General features: G+C 46.7%; 2 protein-coding genes across 2 annotated transcripts in view; both read right to left on the bottom strand.

Moving 5' to 3' along the window:
* The window catches only part of ZDHHC13 (zinc finger DHHC-type palmitoyltransferase 13), a 21,362-nt gene extending 17,391 nt beyond the window's left edge, over positions 1-3,971 (bottom strand). Inside the window, exon 1 of the mRNA XM_040328695.1 lies at positions 3,961-3,971. Within this exon, the coding sequence (XP_040184629.1) occupies positions 3,961-3,971 (11 nt within the window). The remainder of the gene's footprint in view (positions 1-3,960) is intronic.
* Positions 3,972-7,726: 3,755 nt separating this feature from the next.
* Positions 7,727-18,722, bottom strand: part of DHCR7 (7-dehydrocholesterol reductase) — a 42,457-nt gene continuing 31,461 nt past the window's right edge. Inside the window, exons 5-8 of the mRNA XM_040327927.1 lie at positions 17,108-17,321; positions 14,663-14,867; positions 11,620-11,751; positions 7,727-10,241 (exon numbers count right to left, since the gene is read on the bottom strand). Coding sequence (XP_040183861.1) covers positions 9,777-10,241; positions 11,620-11,751; positions 14,663-14,867; positions 17,108-17,321 — 1,016 coding nt within the window. The 3' untranslated portion in view covers positions 7,727-9,776. The remainder of the gene's footprint in view (positions 10,242-11,619; positions 11,752-14,662; positions 14,868-17,107; positions 17,322-18,722) is intronic.

Raw genomic sequence — 18,722 nt, forward strand, 5'->3', positions numbered from 1 at the left:
TGTGGTGGTGCCCATGTTGGTGGCTGTGCCCATGGGGATGCTTACACTGAGGACACAGAGAGAAGACAAGGTTACAGTTGCTTGTGCTCACAACCGAACCATCAAGCCATCCAATGGCTGGTGTCATTACTGATCACATGTGTGTCGCCATGGCAACTGCAGATCAGACAGAGGCCAAGATGGCGGCTTCCATTGGCTGTAATGGAATGAGTTCAGCTTTAAATATAAAGGGGAGCCCTGCTGCAGCCTTGTGGTAACACGGAAGAGTTCCCCTTTAAGCCCATCCTGAGCAGAAGGACTACAAGTCCCAGCACAGCCATGCAGAATATTTTAAAGGGGGGGAGGAGTCACCAGTCCAGGTGTAGCACAGAGCTCCCCTCCCCCATTCCTAAATATTGCCTATTGGGGGCGAGGACTGAGTGAAATAAACAATAATCCGACGCCACTTACCGGAGCTCATGGTGACCCCGCTCCGTCTCCAGCCGCTTCCCCTGTTCACCACGAGCACACACTTCCTGGTTACCAGTATAGCGCTCTTCTGATTGGCGGAGCGCTCTCCAAGTCCCACCGCTTACTCCGCCCTGTCACTCGGCGCAGAAGGACCAATGGGAGCGAGGTGGAGAAAAGGAGGTGTGTCCAGTGTTTACGTCTGATTTGGCGACCTGTCAGATTTTCTCTGCTAGGCGCTAAGAGGGCGGGAAAACCGTTCTGACTGGAAATGGAAATATACGTTGTAGTAAAAGATGAGGGAGGAGGTGTGAGGAAAATCCTAACACTACCACTACTCTGCCACCGGGCACTGCCACCCCCTTCCTGCCCACACCAATATCCAGCTTCCAGAACTCTCACACTTTGATTGTGCCATCAGTGCTGCCAATCACTGCCCATCAGTGCTGCCAATCAGTGCTACCAATCACTACCCATCAGTGCTCATCTGTGTTGCCAATCAGTGCCTGCAGTACTGCCAATCAGTGCCTATCAGTGCTACCAATCACTACCCATCAGTGCTGCCAGTGCCCAACAGTGCTGTCTATCACTGTCCATCAGTGCTGCCTATTATTGCCCCACCAGTGCTGTCTATCACTGTCCATCAGTGCCCACCAGTGCTGCCAATCAGTGCTGCCTATTATTGCCCATCAGTGCTGCCAATCAGGGCGTATAACCATTGTCACTTTATATGTATTTCTAATCACATGAAGGTTTCATAAATCAGATTTCCAGTCACTTTATCCGCTATTTACATGAATTACTCCCTTTTGGAGCCGCCGTTCACCTAATGTACTAATCATGTGTATATAAATATGGAGTTTTATGTGTGGTTTTAGATATACGTTTTTTATAAGTCACGTATTATTTCAAGCAGAGGCCACATCCACTTTTTAAACACCCCATTCATTTTTGACCCTTCTTCAGTAACTATCCCTGCTCCATCCACCCTCCATCCCATCCCGTCTCCATCCACCCCCCCCGATCCCATCCCTGCTCCATCCACCCTCCATCCCATCCCGACTCCATCCATCCCCCCCAATCCCATCCTGGCTCCATCCACCCTCCATCCCATCCCGGCTCCATCCACCCCCCCCCCCCCCGATCCAGCCCGGCTCCATCCACCCTCCATCCCATACCGTCTCCATCCACCCTCCATCCCATACCGTCTCCATCCACCACCCCCATCCCATCCCGACTCCATCCATCCCCCCCCGATCGCATCCGACTCCATCCACCACCCCCATCCCAGCTCCATTCACAACCCCAATCCCATCCCGGCTCCATCCATTCCTCAGATTCCATCCCGGCTCCATCCATTCCCCTAATTCCATCCTGACTCCATCCATCCCCCCTGATCCCATCCCGACTCCATCCATCCCCCCCAATCCCATCCCGACTCTATCCATAACCCCCCATCCCATCCCGGGCTCCATCCATTCCTCAGATCCCATCCCGGCTCCATCCATTCCTCAGATCCATCCCGGCTTATCCATTCCTCAGATCCCATCCCGGCTCCATCCATTCCTCAGATCCCACCCCGGCTCCATCCATTCCTCAGATTCCATCAACGGCTCCATCCATTCCCCTAATTCCATCCTGACCCATCCATCCCATCCCCCCTGGATCCCATCCCGTCTCCATCCACCACCCCCATCCCAGCTCCATTCACAACCCCAATCCCATCCCGGCTCCATCCATTCCTCAGATTCCATCCCGGCTCCATCCATTCCCCTAATTCCATCCTGACTCCATCCATTCCCCTAATTCAATCCCAGCTCCATCCCTTCCCCAGATTCCATCCGGTGATCTGACGAAATGGTTCCTCCTATCGATATGGTTCCCGTCTGACTGCGCAGGCGCCAATCCGAGCCGACGGAACTCACCGAACCTGAGCAGCTGTAGCAAGAGGTCCAGGGCGACGAGGAATTTGCTGTAAGTGGTCAGTCGGCCTCACGTCCTCGCTGCGCTCGCTCGGCCTCCTGGCTCTTTTTTTAATGTCCTCCAATCCACGGGGATGTTAAGGATGAGCCTGGATGCCGCCCGAGGGTTCGGAGATTTCGTGGGCTTCGTCTGCGCCTGGGCAGTCAAGCAGGGAGCCATATCGATAGGGGAAACTAGATCGACAAGACACCGGCTCCATCCATTCCCCTAATTCCATCCTGACTCCATCCATTTCCCTAATTACATCCTGACTCCATCCATTCCCCTAATTCCATCCCAGCTCCATCAATTCCCCTAATTCCATCCCAGCTCCATCCATTTCCCTAATTCCATCCCAGCTCCATCCATTCCCCTAATTTCACCCCAGCTCCATCCATTCCCCTAATTCCATCCCAGCTCCATCCATTCCCCTAATTCCATCCCAGCTCCATCCATTCCCCTAATTCCATCCCAGCTCCATCCATTCCCCTAATTACATCCCAGCTCCATCCATTCCCCTGATTTCATCTTGGCTGCATCCATCCCCCTGATCCTATTACAGCTCCATCCACCCCCCCCCCCAAACACATCTTGGCTCCATCCACCACCCCATCCCAGCTCCATCCATTCCCCTGATTTCATCTTGGCTGCATCCATCCCCCTGATCCTATTACAGCTCCATCCACCCCCCCCCCAAACACATCTTGGCTCCATCCACCACCCCATCCCAGCTCCATCCATTCCCCTGATTTCATCTTGGCTGCATCCATCCCCCTGATCCTATTACAGCTCCATCCACCCCCCCCCCCCAAACCCATCTTGGCTCCACCCACCACCCCATCCCAGCTCCATCCATTCCCCTGATTTTCATGTTGGCTGCATCCATCCCCCTGATCCTATTACAGCTCCATCCCCCCCCCCCCCCCAAACACATATTGGCTCCATCCACCACCACATCCCAGCTCCATCCATTCCCCTGATTTCATCTTGGCTGCATCCATCCCCCTGATCCTATTACAGCTCCATCCCCCCCCCCCCCCCAAACCCATCTTGGCTCCACCCACCACCACATCCCAGCACCATCCATTCCCCTGATTTCATCTTGGCTGCATCCATCCCCCTGATCCTATTACAGCTCCATCCACCCCCCCCCCAAACCCATCTTGGCTCCACCCACCACCCCATCCCAGCTCCATCCATTCCCCTGATTTCATGTTGGCTGCATCCATCCCCCTGATCCTATTACAGCTCCATCCACCCCCCCCCCCCAAACACATATTGGCTCCATCCACCACCACATCCCAGCTCCATCCATTCCCCTGATTTCATCTTGGCTGCATCCATCCCCCTGATCCTATTACAGCTCCATCCACCCCCCCCCCCCCCCCCCAAACCCATCTTGGCTCCACCCACCACCACATCCCAGCACCATCCATTCCCCTGATTTCATCTTGGCTGCATCCATCCCCCTGATCCTATTACAGCTCCATCCACCCCCCCCCAAACCCATCTTGGCTCCACCCACCACCCCATCCCAGCTCCATCCATTACCCTAATTCCATCCTTACTCCATCTATTTCCCTAATTACATCCCAGCTCCATCCATTCCCCTGATTTCATCTTGGCTGCATTCATCCCCCTGATCCTATTACAGCTCCATCCACCGCCCCCCCCCCCCCCAACACATCCCAGCTCCATCCACTACCACATCCCAGCTCCATCCATCCCCCTGATTCAATCCTGGCTCCATCCATTCCCCGAGGGGGGGTGGTGAAACCATGTTTTACCGCACCAGGTGACACCAATCCTAGTGACGCCCCGGATTACATCCAGGACCATTCAGTACTGGAGGACGGTGCCGGAACTGCGTTCCTGCTGAGAAAAAGTCTTGGGCGTATCTGATTCAGCAATGTGCTGCCTTTACCCAGCATGGTTGAATGTTCACTTCTTCATCAGTGAAGATAAACACCCTGGGCTAGATTCAGATAGCCCGGCGTAATTTTCTGCGGGCGTAACGTATCTCAGATACGTTACGCCGCCGTAACTTAGGGCGCAAGTTCCGTTTTCGTAAAGAAGTTGCGCCCTAAGTTACGGCGGCGTAGCGTATGTGGTCCGGCGTAAGCCCGCCTAATTCAAATGGGGATGATGTGGGCGTGTTTTATATAAATTTAGTGTGACCCCACATATTTGACGTTTTTTACGAACGCCGTTCGTGAAAGAATCCCAGTGCGCATGCTCGAAATGACACCGCAAATCGTCAATGCTTTAGACGTGAACGTAACTTACGTACAGCCCTATTCGCGAACGACTTACGCAAAATTTTCAAAATTCGACGCGGGAACGACGTCCATACGTAACATAGGATACGCCTCATATAGCAGGGGTAACTTTACGCCGGAAAAAAGCCTAACGTAAACGACGTAAAAAAAATGCGCCGGGCGGACGTACGTTTCTGAATTGGCGTATCTACCTAATTAGCATATTCCTCGCGTAAATCGACGGAAGCGCCACCTAGTGGCCAGCGTAAATATGCAGCCTAAGATACGACGTTGTAAGACACTTACGCCGGTCGGATCTTAGGGAGATCTATGCGTAACTGATTTTATGAATCAGGCGCATAGATACGACGGACGGAACTCAGGAGATACGACTGCGTATCTGGAGATACGCCGTCGTATCTTCTCTGTGAATCTACCCCACCGAGTCTGAAAACCAGGCTCGGTCTTTAAGTGGTTAATTAATGTACATATGGTCCTGTTATACTACAGTACTAAAATGGTAATTACCAAAAGGGTATAGTCATTTCCTGAGATTAAAGTGACTCAGTCACTTCCAAAAAAAATACAAAGCCTGGCTTCTGAAATAGATAACACTGATTACTCACATCTGGGCGTTCAACAAATCAGAATCCTTCAAACCATACGGGCTGCGGCAAAATCCTCATCATTTAACAATGTGGCTTGGCTGGCCCATACATCACTTCTGTTTCTTTCAGTGATGTAGGGGAATCAGCTGAAGAACCCGCAGAGTGGTGACAAATGTTATCCAACATACCTGGATGGAGCATCATGTGAAAGAACAAATCCCCAGCATCCATTTAGACATACACTCTCCTTCCTGCTCAATGCTGCAGGTTTTTACTGAGCAATCTGCTGATTAGTTGCTTGAGCATGCATGTCTAAAGGGATGCAAGGGATATGTTCTTGCATGTAACTCTTGGTAAACAATTAATGATGGCAGGGAAAGCCAATACCTGTAAGAGGCAGACAATGACAGTACGAGGGAATTGAGGGTAATTCGTTTTAACACAGGAGAGGACTTGCTACAAGTTTGGTAAGAAAATGGTAAGACTAGAGTTCAGCTTTAATGAAATTAGCAATAAAAAAACACAGAATACATTAAAAACTGCACATTTTATTCAGGAAAAAATATCAAGTGTGTTGTCCATAACACTGAACTATACAAGAGAGATATTCTGACATTCAAGAGAGACAGTCCTTGCACAAACTCGCCACCTTCAGGTTCATGTATTCAATTTTCCAAGGATAGTCAAACTTCAGACCCCCACAGCTGTGTAGACACTACAATTCCCATCATGCCTCTGGGGGTCATGCCTGAGTCTTACAATGCCTCCTGGGACTTGTAGTTCCTCAACAGTTTGAGGGCAAAAAGATTGGCTGCAACTGAGAGGATCAACTATTTATTGGAAGGGCTCTGGATATAAAAATGAAAAGATTTAGATACATTACACAGGCAAGCTAGAACACTCCTAAATTAGAGCTATTGGAAGAAGGATAGCTTCTGTAGTGGGCAGGCAGCTGGATTATCCTCCTAGTGCCATGGTGGAGCCCTTGTTACCTTCCTACACACTGTTCTTCTTTGAGATATGTCTCAGATTTTAGCGCTAGCCCTGCTGGCAGTGATTATATTCATCGCAACCATTCCGATACCACACAGATCTGTTCATGGAAGATGTTTGCTACTAGCCCTGAAAAATGTGGAGCAGATCCCCGAAATGTGTTGCTTCCCATAGTAAACTTTTGCTTCAAGATAGGATTCCAAGTATTAGCACAAGCCCTGCTGACCGTGAGTATATTCATCTCAACCGTTCATACACCATATTCACCTGTTTAAATAATGGGGCAGATCCACAAAGATCTGCACCCGCGCAGCGTATCTGAGATACGCTACGCCGCTGTAACTTACTTGGCAAATCTTTGAATCCAGAAAGAATTTGCGCCGTAAGTTATGGCGGCGTAGTGTATCTCTCGCGGCGCAAGGGCGCGGAATTCAAATGCGGCGAGTAGGGGGCGTGTTTCATTTAAATAAAATGCGTCCCCGCGCCGAACGAACTGCGCATCCCCCGTCCGTCAAAACTCCCAGGGTGCATTGCTCCAAATGACGTTGCAAGGACATCACTGGTTTTGACCTGAACGTAAATGGCGTCCAGCCCCATTCGCAGACGACTTACGCAAACAAAATAAAAAAATTCAAATTCGACATGGGAACGACGGCCATACTTAACATTGAGTACGCCACCAGATAGCAGCTTTAACGATACGCCGAAAAAAGCCGAACAGAAACAACGTAAAAGAATGCGACGGCCGCTCATACGTTCGTGGATCGTCGGAAATAGCTAATTTGCATACTCAACGCGGATTACGTCAGGAACGCCACCCAGCGGACGCCGAAGAATTGCATCTAAGATCCGAAGGCGTACGCCTGTCGGATCTAACACAGATGCCGTCGTATCTTGTTTTGAGGACTCAAAACAAAGAAACGACGCAGGAAATTTGAAAGTACGCCGGGGTATCAATACTTTCTTTGTGGATCTACCCCAAAATGTTTATTACTAGCCCTGAAAAATAGGTCGCAGGTCTCCGAAATGTGTTGGTTTCCTCCATTAGGTTTTTTCTTCAAGATATGATTCCAGATATTATCAACATTACTCATCTCAACTATTCCGAGACCGCACAGATCTGTTTGTGGAAGATGTTTACTACTAGCCCTGAAAAATGTGGCGCAGATTCCCAAAACGTGTTAGTTTTCCTTCACTAAACTTTTGCTTCACGAAAATAATTCTAGATATTAGAACAAGCTCTGCTAACAGTGATCATACTCATCTCAATCATTCTGATACCACACAGATCTGTTTATGGAAGATGTTTGCTACTAGCCCTGAAAAATGTGGCGCAGATTCCCCAAAACTTTGTTTTTCTTCAAAAAGCTTTTTCTTCAAGATATGATTCTAAATATTAGCACAAGCCCTGCTGACAGCGATCATACTCATCTGAACCGTTCCTATACCACACAGATATGTTTATATAAGATGTTTATTGCAAGCGCTGAAAAATGTGGCGCAGATCCCCGAAACGTGTTGGTTTCCTTCAATAAGTTATTTAGTCAAGATATAATTCCAGATATCATCAACATTACTCATCTAAACCATTCCAATAACATATAGATCTGTTTATGGAAGATGTTTACTACTGGTCCTGAAAAATTTGGTGCAGGTCCACGAAACGTGTTGGTTTCTGTCAATAAGTTATTTAGTCAAGATATGATTTCAGATATTATCAACACTACCAACCATTCCAATACCACACAGATCTGTTCATATCAGCCGTTTCTCTACCATACACATCTGTTTATATAAAATGTTTATTACTAGTCTTGAAAAATGTGGCGCAGATTCCCGAAACGTGTTGGTTTCCTTCAGTAAACTTTTGGCTTCAAGATATGATTCCAGATATTAGCACAGGCCCTGCTGCCAGTAATCATACTCATCTCAGTCATCCCTATACCATACTGATCTGTTTATATAAGATCTTAATTACTAGCCATGAAAAATGTGGTGCAGATTCCCGAAACATGTTGGTTTCCTTCAATAAGTTATTTAGTCAAGATATGATTGCAGATATTATCAACATTACTCATCTGAACCATTCCAATACCACACAGATCTGTTTATGGAAGATGTTTATTACTAGCCCTGAAAAATGTGGTGCAGATCAGCGAAACGTGTTGGTTTCCTTCAATAACCTGTTGCTTTGAGATGCGATTGCAGCTATTAGCACAAGCCCTGCAGCCAGTGATCATACTCCTCTCCGCTGTTTTTTTATGCCATAAACATCTGTTTATATAAAATGTTTATTACTAGTCTTGAAAAATGTGGCGCAGATTCCCAAAACCTGTTGGTCTCCTTCAGTAAACTTTTGGCTTCAAGATATGATTCCAGATATGAGCACAGGCCCTGCTGCCAGTAATCATACTCATCTCAGCCGTTCCTATACCATACTGATCTGTTTATATAAGATCTTTATTACTAGCCTTGAAAAAGGTGGCGCAGAATCCCGAAACGTGTTGGTTTCCTTCAATAAACTGTTGCTTTGAGATGCGATTGCAGATATTAGCACAAGCCCTGCTGACAGTAATCATACTCATCTCAGCCGTTCCTATACCATACTGATCTGTTTATAAAAGATCTGTATTACTAGCCTTGAAAAAGGTGGCGCAAATCCCCAAAACGTGTTGGTTTCCTTCAATAAATGTTTGCTTCAAGATATGATTCCAGATATTAGCACAGGCCCTGCTGCCAGTAATCATACTCATCTCAGCCATCCCTATACCATACTGATCTGTTTATATAAGATCTTTATTACGAGCCCTGAAAAATGTGGCGCGGATTCCCAAAACGTGTTGGTTTCTTTCAAGTCAAGTAAACTTTTGGCTTCAAGATATGATTTCAGATATTAGCACAGGCCCTGCTGCCAGTAATCATACTCCCCTCAGCCATCCCTATACCATACTGATCTGTTTATATAAGATCTTTGTTACGAGCCGTGAAAAATGTGGCGCAGATTCCCGAAACGTGTTGGGTGCAATATCAGAAGAGCAACCTCAATGACGTATCCAGATTTCTAATGAGCCATGGAAGCACGCATTACAAAGCTTTACGCGTTCTTTCCTTGGTAGGTGGTGTATACGCTGTATGTATGGGTATTCGTTGTAAGTCCATTCTTCTAGTGCAGACGTTGTTTTGCAGCTGAGGGTAGGTAGCTGAGGGTAGGTAGCTGAGGGTAGGTAGCTGAGGAAGGCATTATGAGGTTCTGTCTTTTTTTATTTTTCTAAAATCAGTTTTCTCTCCAAAAGTTGTATTTCAGATTTAATTATTTCATTGACAACCCAAGTTTTTCTTTTCTTTTTTTTTTAAATAGAAAATGAAATTTTGTGTGTTTTGTAAAACAAAAAAATTGTCCAATAAGAACAGCTGTTTCTTTAAAAAAAAACAAAAAAAAATTAAGACAGTACTTTCACAGTTCCACCATGAATTTTCTTCGTTTTTTCCCTGAACTACATCGCGCCAATTAAAATATTCCCGGCAGCAACCGATACGGGACGGCATCCGTATAGAGCTTCCAGTCCTTGCCGTACTTGCTGGAGCATCGGTGCTCGTCGCGGAGGCAGCGGTGGACGAGCAGGATGGTCATGTAGATGATATAGAAATAAGGCAGTAAGTGGTCGAACCCGCAGGCCAGGCAGTAGGACAGAGATCCCATCAGGTCCCCGGTGTAGTTCATGTGCCGGGCCAACCCCCAGAAGCCGGAGATCATGAGCTTGCTGTGGTGCTTCTTGCCGTCGGTGGACGTGTAAGAACATTCGATGAATTTCGGCTTCTTGCCCCAGATGACGCAGTTGCCGTTGGTGCGCCTGAACAGGTCTTTCTGATGGTTGGTCATCCTGAAGATGTAGTACCCAACGAGCCCCAGCAGAAGTATGGCTGCGGCGACTGTGGTTGAGAGCTGTACTGGGATGTACACCAAATATAAACCCTGAAAAAAATTTAAATAAATATGATCTATTAATGCGCTTGCATTTTGTAGTCATTTTGAAAAGTTCTTAGTTATGGGTGAATTTTAAAGTGAAAACATTGGCAAAAAACAAAAACTATATATATATATATATATATATATATATATGATAGTCTGTTAATAGCATTGATAACATATTGGTTTCCCTAAAACATGCATTTAGCAAAACTGCAGAGAGAAACTTGAACTATCCTTCCCTAACATTTAACCCCAACCTTATATACTATATTGCCCAAAGTATTGGATCTAGGTGTTACAATCACCTCCATGGCCACCGGTGTATGAAATTGCACAACTAGGCATGCAGACGGCTTCTACAAAAATTTGTGAAAGAATAGGTCACATCGTAGCACATCCTACAGCAAGAATGACATTTTTTTTTGTGTAGATTCCCCTCAAAATACATAACAGACCCTTTTAAGAGGGTAACTCACAAAAAAAAAAGCACAAGGGTCTACAGAAAATCCATACTAGACCCTTTATCTGAGAGTGCAGCCTGGCTGGCCAGGAAAGGAAGGAGAGCATTCTTCCCCCTCCCTCCTGAACCATAGCTGGCCACATGCCCTCAACATGGTGGGGGGGGGGGGGGCTTGCCCCTATTGATGAGGTCAAGGGCCTCTTCCCCACAACCCTGGCCAGTTGCTGTTGGGGTCTGCAGGATGGGGCTTGCCCCTATTGATGAGGTCAAGGGCCTCTTCCCCACAACCCTGGCCACTTGCTGTTGGGGTCTGCAGGGGGGGGCTTTCCCTCTATAGATGAGGTCAAGGGCCTCTTCCCCACAACCCTGGCCAGTTGCTGTTGGGGTCAGCAGGGGGGGGCAGATACAGCCCTCCCCCAAGTGAATAAGCACTTCTATTCATCTAAAAAAAAAATGTTACCTAGAAGACAATCAAACCTTTCACAAGTTCTTTATTTAAAAAATTACAGTCCCCCAAAAAATACTCCTCAATGTAAATCCATTGTCAATCACGATGCCCGCAACTCACCAAAAAAAAAGAACCCGATGACCCGGCACATACGAACAATCTAGACAGTACCACAAACCGAATGACAGCTCTCCCGATATAAGGGCAGGGGCAGAGATAGTCATGACATCATTGGCCAAATATGGCCAGTGGTGATATCACTGAGCGTTCCTAGGAGCCCTTGGCTCATCCCTACTGTGAATCATGGTAGGGAAATCTCACTGTTGGTGTATCCAAGCCATATAACAAACCAGTGGCTCATACAGCCCACAAGTCCCCCTCTAGAACTTAATTATCACTTCTGGGTGGACTGACCCTTTAATAAATGATTCTGTTCCAGCTCTTGGATTGGTTGGCCCCTTCCACCCCCTTACCTGTAATGTGTAGAGGAAAGGCAACCAGACGCAGTCTCCCCATCCCAGGTACCAGCCGAAATGGTCGTGACAGATGTCTATGGTTTTCAGGTACCAAGCTTCGTTCCAGAAGAAGTCCACCACGTAGATGGCCTACAAGCAAAAAAAGTGGATGGTTAGCACCTTGTCTACATACCTAGAGTTCTAAGTATTACATTTCTTATTCTATGCAAGGATCTGACGGATCCAGACTCTGTGGTTGGGATGACGTGGTGCCTGGACTGAAATCAGTGACATCAGCAGAGAGTGGACTTCAGCCCGCTCTCTGCTGAAAACAGGTCACAGGAGTGCAAAACGAATTTCACTTCTGTGATCCATAGGAGAAGCCCAGCCAAACGAGCCAAGGCTGGACTTCTCCTTTAATTAACTCCTTATTCTCCTCCATTTAGTTATTATTTTCCTGCTGATTTTTTTGTTCACTTCTAATTTATACACTATTAATAATTACAACTTTTTCTTTTGTTTGCTTTGTTTGTTAATATTTTTACACCTTTAACATATATTCACGTTTTTACATTAACCACTTAAGACCAGGACCTTTAGGCAGCTAAAGGACGCGGCCAGTTTTTGCGATTCGGCACTGCGTCGCTTTAACTGACAATTGCGTGGTCGTGCGACGTCGCTCCCAAACAAAATTGGCGTCCTTTTTTTCCCACAAATAGAGATTTCTTTTGGTGGTATTTGATCACCTCTGCGGTTTTTATTTTTTGCGCTATAAACAAAAATAGAGCGACAATTTTGAAAAAATTGCAATATTTTTCCCTTCTTGCTATAATAAATATCCCCCAAAAATATATAAAAAAATTATTTTTTTCGTGACCGCGACATTATGGCGGACACATCGGACAATTTTGACACATTTTTGGGACCATTGTCATTTTCACAGCAAAAAAATGCTATATAAATGCATTGTTTACTGTGAAAATGACAATTGCAGTTTGGGAGTTGACCACTAGGGGGGCGCTGAAGGGGTTAAGTATGACCTCATATGTGTTTCTAACTGTAGGGGGGCGGGGCTGGACATGTGACGTCATTGATTGTGTTTCCCTATATCAGGGAACACACGATCAATGACAGCGCCACAGTGAAGAACGGAGAAGCCGTGTTCACACACAGCTCTCCTAGTTCTTCAGCTCCGGGGACCGATCGCGGGACTCCAGCGGCGATCGGGTCCGTGGGTCCCGCAGCTGCAGAGCTTCGGACTGGGTCGCGGGCGCGCGCCCGCGACCCACGGCTGGGCACTTAAAGAGGACGTACAGGTAAGTCCTTGTGCCCAGCCGTGCCATTCTGCCGATGTATATGTGCAGGAGGCGGTCCTTAAGTGGTTAATAAAAGCGCAAAATAAAAAAATATTTCATTTGTAAATACAGTGGAACCTTGGATTACGAGTATAATCCGTTCCAGATGAATGCTTGTAATCCAAAGCACTCGCATATCAAAGCATGTTTCCCCATAGAAGTCAATGGAAACTAAGATAATTTGTTCCGCATTGACTTCTATTGCATGCTATACCGCATGTGGCCAGAGGTGGGGGGCACCAGAGAGCTTTGTAAATACTCGGGGACAGTTCGGCTGAACTCGGAAAAAACACAGATTTTTACACACTGTCCCTGGTTTTACTTAGCCTGGCAACCCTGATGGGGCCCCCTAGTGGCATGGGGCCCTCGGGCAGTGCCCGAGTGCCACAATAGCCAGTCCGCCCCTGGTTGCCCCTTTTTAACTATTAGATCTTCCATTCTTTCTGCAAGATTCTGGAACGTGTCTGTGGGAATTTGCGTAGTGCACATTGCAAGATTTTTTCATTATGTGGGAAATGTTTTATGGAAATAAATGATGTTTTTCATTTTTTTTTTTTCATATTTATAAGGCAGTGTGATTTTCTTCAATGCCTACAAATGGAATAATCCAGTACTGCAGTGCATTGTATACATACACATAATAGGGCGCAAATGTGCTGCAGTCTGCATACACTCCCTTGGGATTGGGATATAAAGGAAAATAGAAAAGCATTTAAAAATGGTATAATGGAGGCCTCTGGTGGTCATAACTAGTATTACTAGTTATTATATGATAACATGGCACTTGTAATATTGCATACAGGACCGCCATCAGGGGGGTACAGGCAGTACACCTGTAAGGGGCCTGGAGGCCGCCAGGGCCCCAGATGGCAACCCCCTTTTTTTTATTTATTTTTTTATAAAAAATAAATACAATTTTTAATATATTTTTATTTTATTTTTTATTAAAGGGACAATTTTTTTTAAAGGTCCTGAGGTCCCCAGGACCCTGGATGGCAACCCCCCTTTTTTTGTAATTTATTGTTATAAAAAAAGAAAATGTGTGTGTATATATATATATATATATATATATATATATATATATATATATATATATATATATATATATATATATACACAGTATATATATATATATATATATATATATATATATATATATATTTTTTTTTTTTATTATTATTATTAAAGGACCCAGAGGTCCCCATGGCCCCAGATGGCAACCCCCCTTTTAAAAAAAATAAATAAATATTGTAATCCAAAGCACTTGTATATCAAAGCGATTTTCCCCATAGGAATCAATGGAAACTCAGATAATTTGTTCCAGTGTCACTGCTAATGTATGCAGTACTGCATGTGGCCAGAGGTGGGGGGTGCCTGAGACACTCGGAGACAATCGGAGACGCTCGGAGGCGCTCTGGAACATAGTGTTTCTGAGTGTTTCAAAGTGTCTCTGAGCGTCTGAGACTCTCTGAGCGTCACCGGCACCCCCTACCTCTGGCCACATGCAGTACTGCATACATTAGCAGTGACACTGGAACAAATTATCTGAGTTGCCATTGATTCCTATGGGGAAAATCGCTTTGATATACAAGTGCTTTGGATTACAAGCATGCTTCTGCTTTTCTGCCATGACTCTTCTATGTTCCTGAACGGTGTTCAGCCTTCTTCATGAACAGAGTCTCAGGCACATCAGACCCAGAACTTACCTGGAGGACATTGACCAGGATCATGGAGTTGGTGACCTGCCCGTACAGTTCTTGCTGCTTGGCTGCGTAGGACAGGTTGATGAGGGTCCAGGCCACAATGCCCGGCCGCCCGTTGAAGAACAGCTTGAAGTCAAACCACTTTCCGATGCGAGGGTTAAATTCAATCCCCATCATGTAGTCGTAGATGACATTTCCGGTGAATTTACTGCCAAAAAAAAACCAGAGAATGACAAATTACCATTATTAGATCTTCCAATGGCCCACAGAACTGGGATGTGTGGAATCGTTTTATTTCCTTATAATATTCCTATTCTGATGGTACACATGGTATTACATTGGGGAGGTCGGGGGTAGTTGTCAGAGCTCCTGGTGAGGAGAGTGATAGCATAGCGTACACCCTAAACCCCCCTTTACACCAACTCTTCCTGTAACCCCAACCCACAACTCTCCCTCACAGAGACCTTTCCTGGGACCCCAACACATACTCCTTGTAACTCTATCTACTCCTCCATGTAACCCCACCACTATCCCTCTATCTAACCCCATCACCAACTCCTTGTAACTCTGTATCTACCCCTCCATGTAACCCCACTACTATCCCTCCATCTAACCTCATCACCTACTCCTTGTAACTCTGTATCTACCCCTCCATGTAACCCTACCATTATCCCTCCATCTAACCCCAACACCAACTCTTCCTGTAACCCCAACCCAGAACTCTCCCTCACAGAGACCTTTCCTGGGACCCCAACACCTACTCCTTGTAACTCTATCTACTCCTCCATGTAACCCCACCACTATCCCTCCATCTAACCCCATCACCAACTCCTTGTAACTTTGTATCTACCCCTTCAAGTAACCCCACAACTATCCCTCTATCTAACCCCCCATAACCAACTCCTTGTAACTTTGTATCTACCCCTCCATGTAACCCCACCACTATCCCTCCATCTAACCCCATCACCAACTCCTTGTAACTTTGTATCTACCTCTCCGTGTAACCCCACTACTATCCCTCCATCTAACCCCATCACCTACTCCTTGTAACTCTGTAACTACCCCTCCATGTAACCCCACCACTATCTCTCCATCTAACCCCATCACCAACTCCTTGTAACTCTGTATCTACCCCTCCATGTAACCCCACTACTATCCCTCCATCTAACCTCATCACCAACTCCTTGTAACTCTGTATCTACCCCTCCATGTAACCCTACCACTATCCCTCCATCTAACCCCATCACCTACTCCTTGTAACTCTGTATCTACCCCTCCATGTAACCCCACCACTATCCTTCCATCTAACTCCATCGCCCACTCCTTGTAACTCTGTATCTACCTCTCCGTGTAACCCCACTACTATCCCTTCATCTAACCCCAACACCAACTTATTGTTACTCTGTATCGGCCCCTCCACGAAACCCCACTATCCCTCCATCTAACCCCATCACCAACTCCTTGTAACTCTGTACCTACCTCTCCATGTAACCCCACCACTATCCTTCCATCTAACTCCATCGCCCACTCCTTGTAACTCTGTATCTACCTCTCCATGTAACCCCACCACTATCCTTCCATCTAACTCCATCGCCCACTCCTTGTAACTCTGTATCTACTCCTCTATGTAACCCCACCACTATCCCTTTATCTAACCCCATCACCTACTCCTTGTAACTCTGTATCTACTCCTCTATGTAACCCCACTACTATCCTTCCATCTAACCCCATCACCTACTCCTTGCAACTCTGTATCTACCCCTCCATGTAACCCTCCCACTCTCCCTCCATCTAATCCCATCACCTACTCCTTGTAACACTGTATCTACCCCTCCATGTAACCCCACCACTATCCCTCCATCTAACCCCAACTCCTTGTAACTCTGTATCTACCCCTCCATGTAACCCTCCCACTATCCCTCCATTTAACCCCATCACCAACTCCTTGTAACTCTTTATCCACCCCTCCATGTAACCCTCACACTATCCCTCCATCTAACTCCATCCCCTACTCCTTGTAACTCTGTATCTACTCCTCCATGTAACCCCACTACTATCCCCACTACTAACCAGTGGCAGCTCGTCCATACAGGGCGCAGGGGCGTTGCCCCTTAAACACGCGCCCAGACCCTAATCTACATACATGCAGGGCATCAGACGCATGGATTCCAATGTTTTTTTTTAGAAGCACGTGATTAGAGCCTGAGGCAATTAGAGCAACACCGCAATAAAGTGATATTTGTGTGTAAATTACTTAAAATAAACCAGAAAATAAACCCCAGGAACGGAGTTGAGAACTTTCGTATAAAGTCAGGGAGGTCTTTCTGCCGGTGACCAACAAATATCAGAATTCAGAGGGTGGCCAAGCCAACCAGACCTCCGCTCTACCTGAAATGCCACTTGTGGGTGGAGGACCCTTCTGAGTGTTCGCGGTATGAGAGCTCTTACCAGTCTTTGGCGTTGGTTGGGAAGAAATAGGCTTTGATCATAACGAACGTGGACACGGTGTAGCCCAGTATGTTGGAGCACCATAACAAGGGGATCCAGTTGTCGACGATGATGGTTGGAGAGAACCAGTGGAAGTGGTAGGCATTGGCAAACCATAGAATGTGTGTGATGATCCAGGCCTGGAGCCCGTTAACTTCATACTTGTTGATTATTCCTGGAGAAAAAGAAACGACAATAGAGGTCAGTGTTGCTATCGGGTTCTATGTACAATTAAAAGCGCTACGGAATAGGCTATAGGGATGAACTTGGGATGAATTGGAATGCCAATGGTGTACCAGGTCTTCTCCTCCAACATCAGTACCTGACCTCACAAAATGGCACAAAGTCCTACGGCCACACTTCTGGAAGAATGGTCAAACATTCCCATAGACACCCTCCTAAACCTTGTGGACGGCCTTCCCAGAAGAGTTGAAGCTGTTATAGCTGCAAAGGGCGGGGCCAACTCAATATTGAACCCTACGCACTAAGACTAGGATGCCATTAAAGTGGTTGTAAAGGTTCCCTTTTTATTATTTTTAAAATAACAAACATGTCATATTTACCTCCACTGTGCAGTTCGTTTTGCACAGAGTGACCCCGAACCTCCTCTTCTGGGGTCCCACGGCGGCTCTCTCGGCTTCTCCCCGCAATAAATAACCCCATCTGGGAAGCTGTCTCCCGAGGGGGTTACCTTGCGGGCACGCTCCAGTGTCATACACTTGGGCCCGGATTCAGATAGAGATAAGACGGCGTATCTCCTGATACGCCATCGTATCTTTGAGTTCCGTCGGTCGGATCTATGTGGCTGATTCATAGAATCAGTTCCGCATAGATCTCCCTAAGATCCGACAGGTGTGAGTGACTTACACCGTCGGATCTTAAGCTGCAATCTCCCGCCGGCCGCTAGGTGGCGTTTCGTTTTTTGTACGCGACGAATATGCAAATGAGGAGTTCCGCCGATTCAGAAACGAACGCCCGCCCGTCGCTTTTTTTTTTACGTTGCTTGCGTTCGGCTTTTTCCGGCGTATAGTTACCCCTGCTATGTGAGGGGTATCCTATGTTAAGTATGGCCGTCGTTCCCGCGCCAAGTTTTGAATTTTCAGGTCGTTTGCGTAAGTCGATTCAGAATACGACCGGACGCAAGTTACGCTCACGCCGAAACCAATGACGTCCTAGCGACGTCATTTGGAGCAATGCACGCTGGGAAAAATTGCGGACGCCGAATGCGCTGTTGGATTGGCGCGGGGACGCGCCTGATTTAAATTGTAGACGCCCCCTAGCCGCGAAATTTGAATTCCGCCGGGGGATTTACGATACGCCGCCGCAAGTTTTGAGGTAAGTGCTTTCTGAATACAGCACTAGCCTCAAAAACTTGCGCCGGCGGATCATAAATCAGATAGATTACGCGGATCTAAAGATCCGCTAATCTATCTGAAGCTACCCCTCGGCGTCCATAGCCGCCGAGTGTATGACTGGCGGCCACATCATTGTATTTGATTGACAGCAGCGGGAGCCAATGGCTGCGCTGCTATCAATCTATCCAATGAAGAGCCAACAAGCCGCGGAGAGAGCGACG

This window comes from Rana temporaria, chromosome 11 (genome assembly GCF_905171775.1).
Source record: "Rana temporaria chromosome 11, aRanTem1.1, whole genome shotgun sequence".
NCBI lineage: Eukaryota > Metazoa > Chordata > Amphibia > Anura > Ranidae > Rana > Rana temporaria.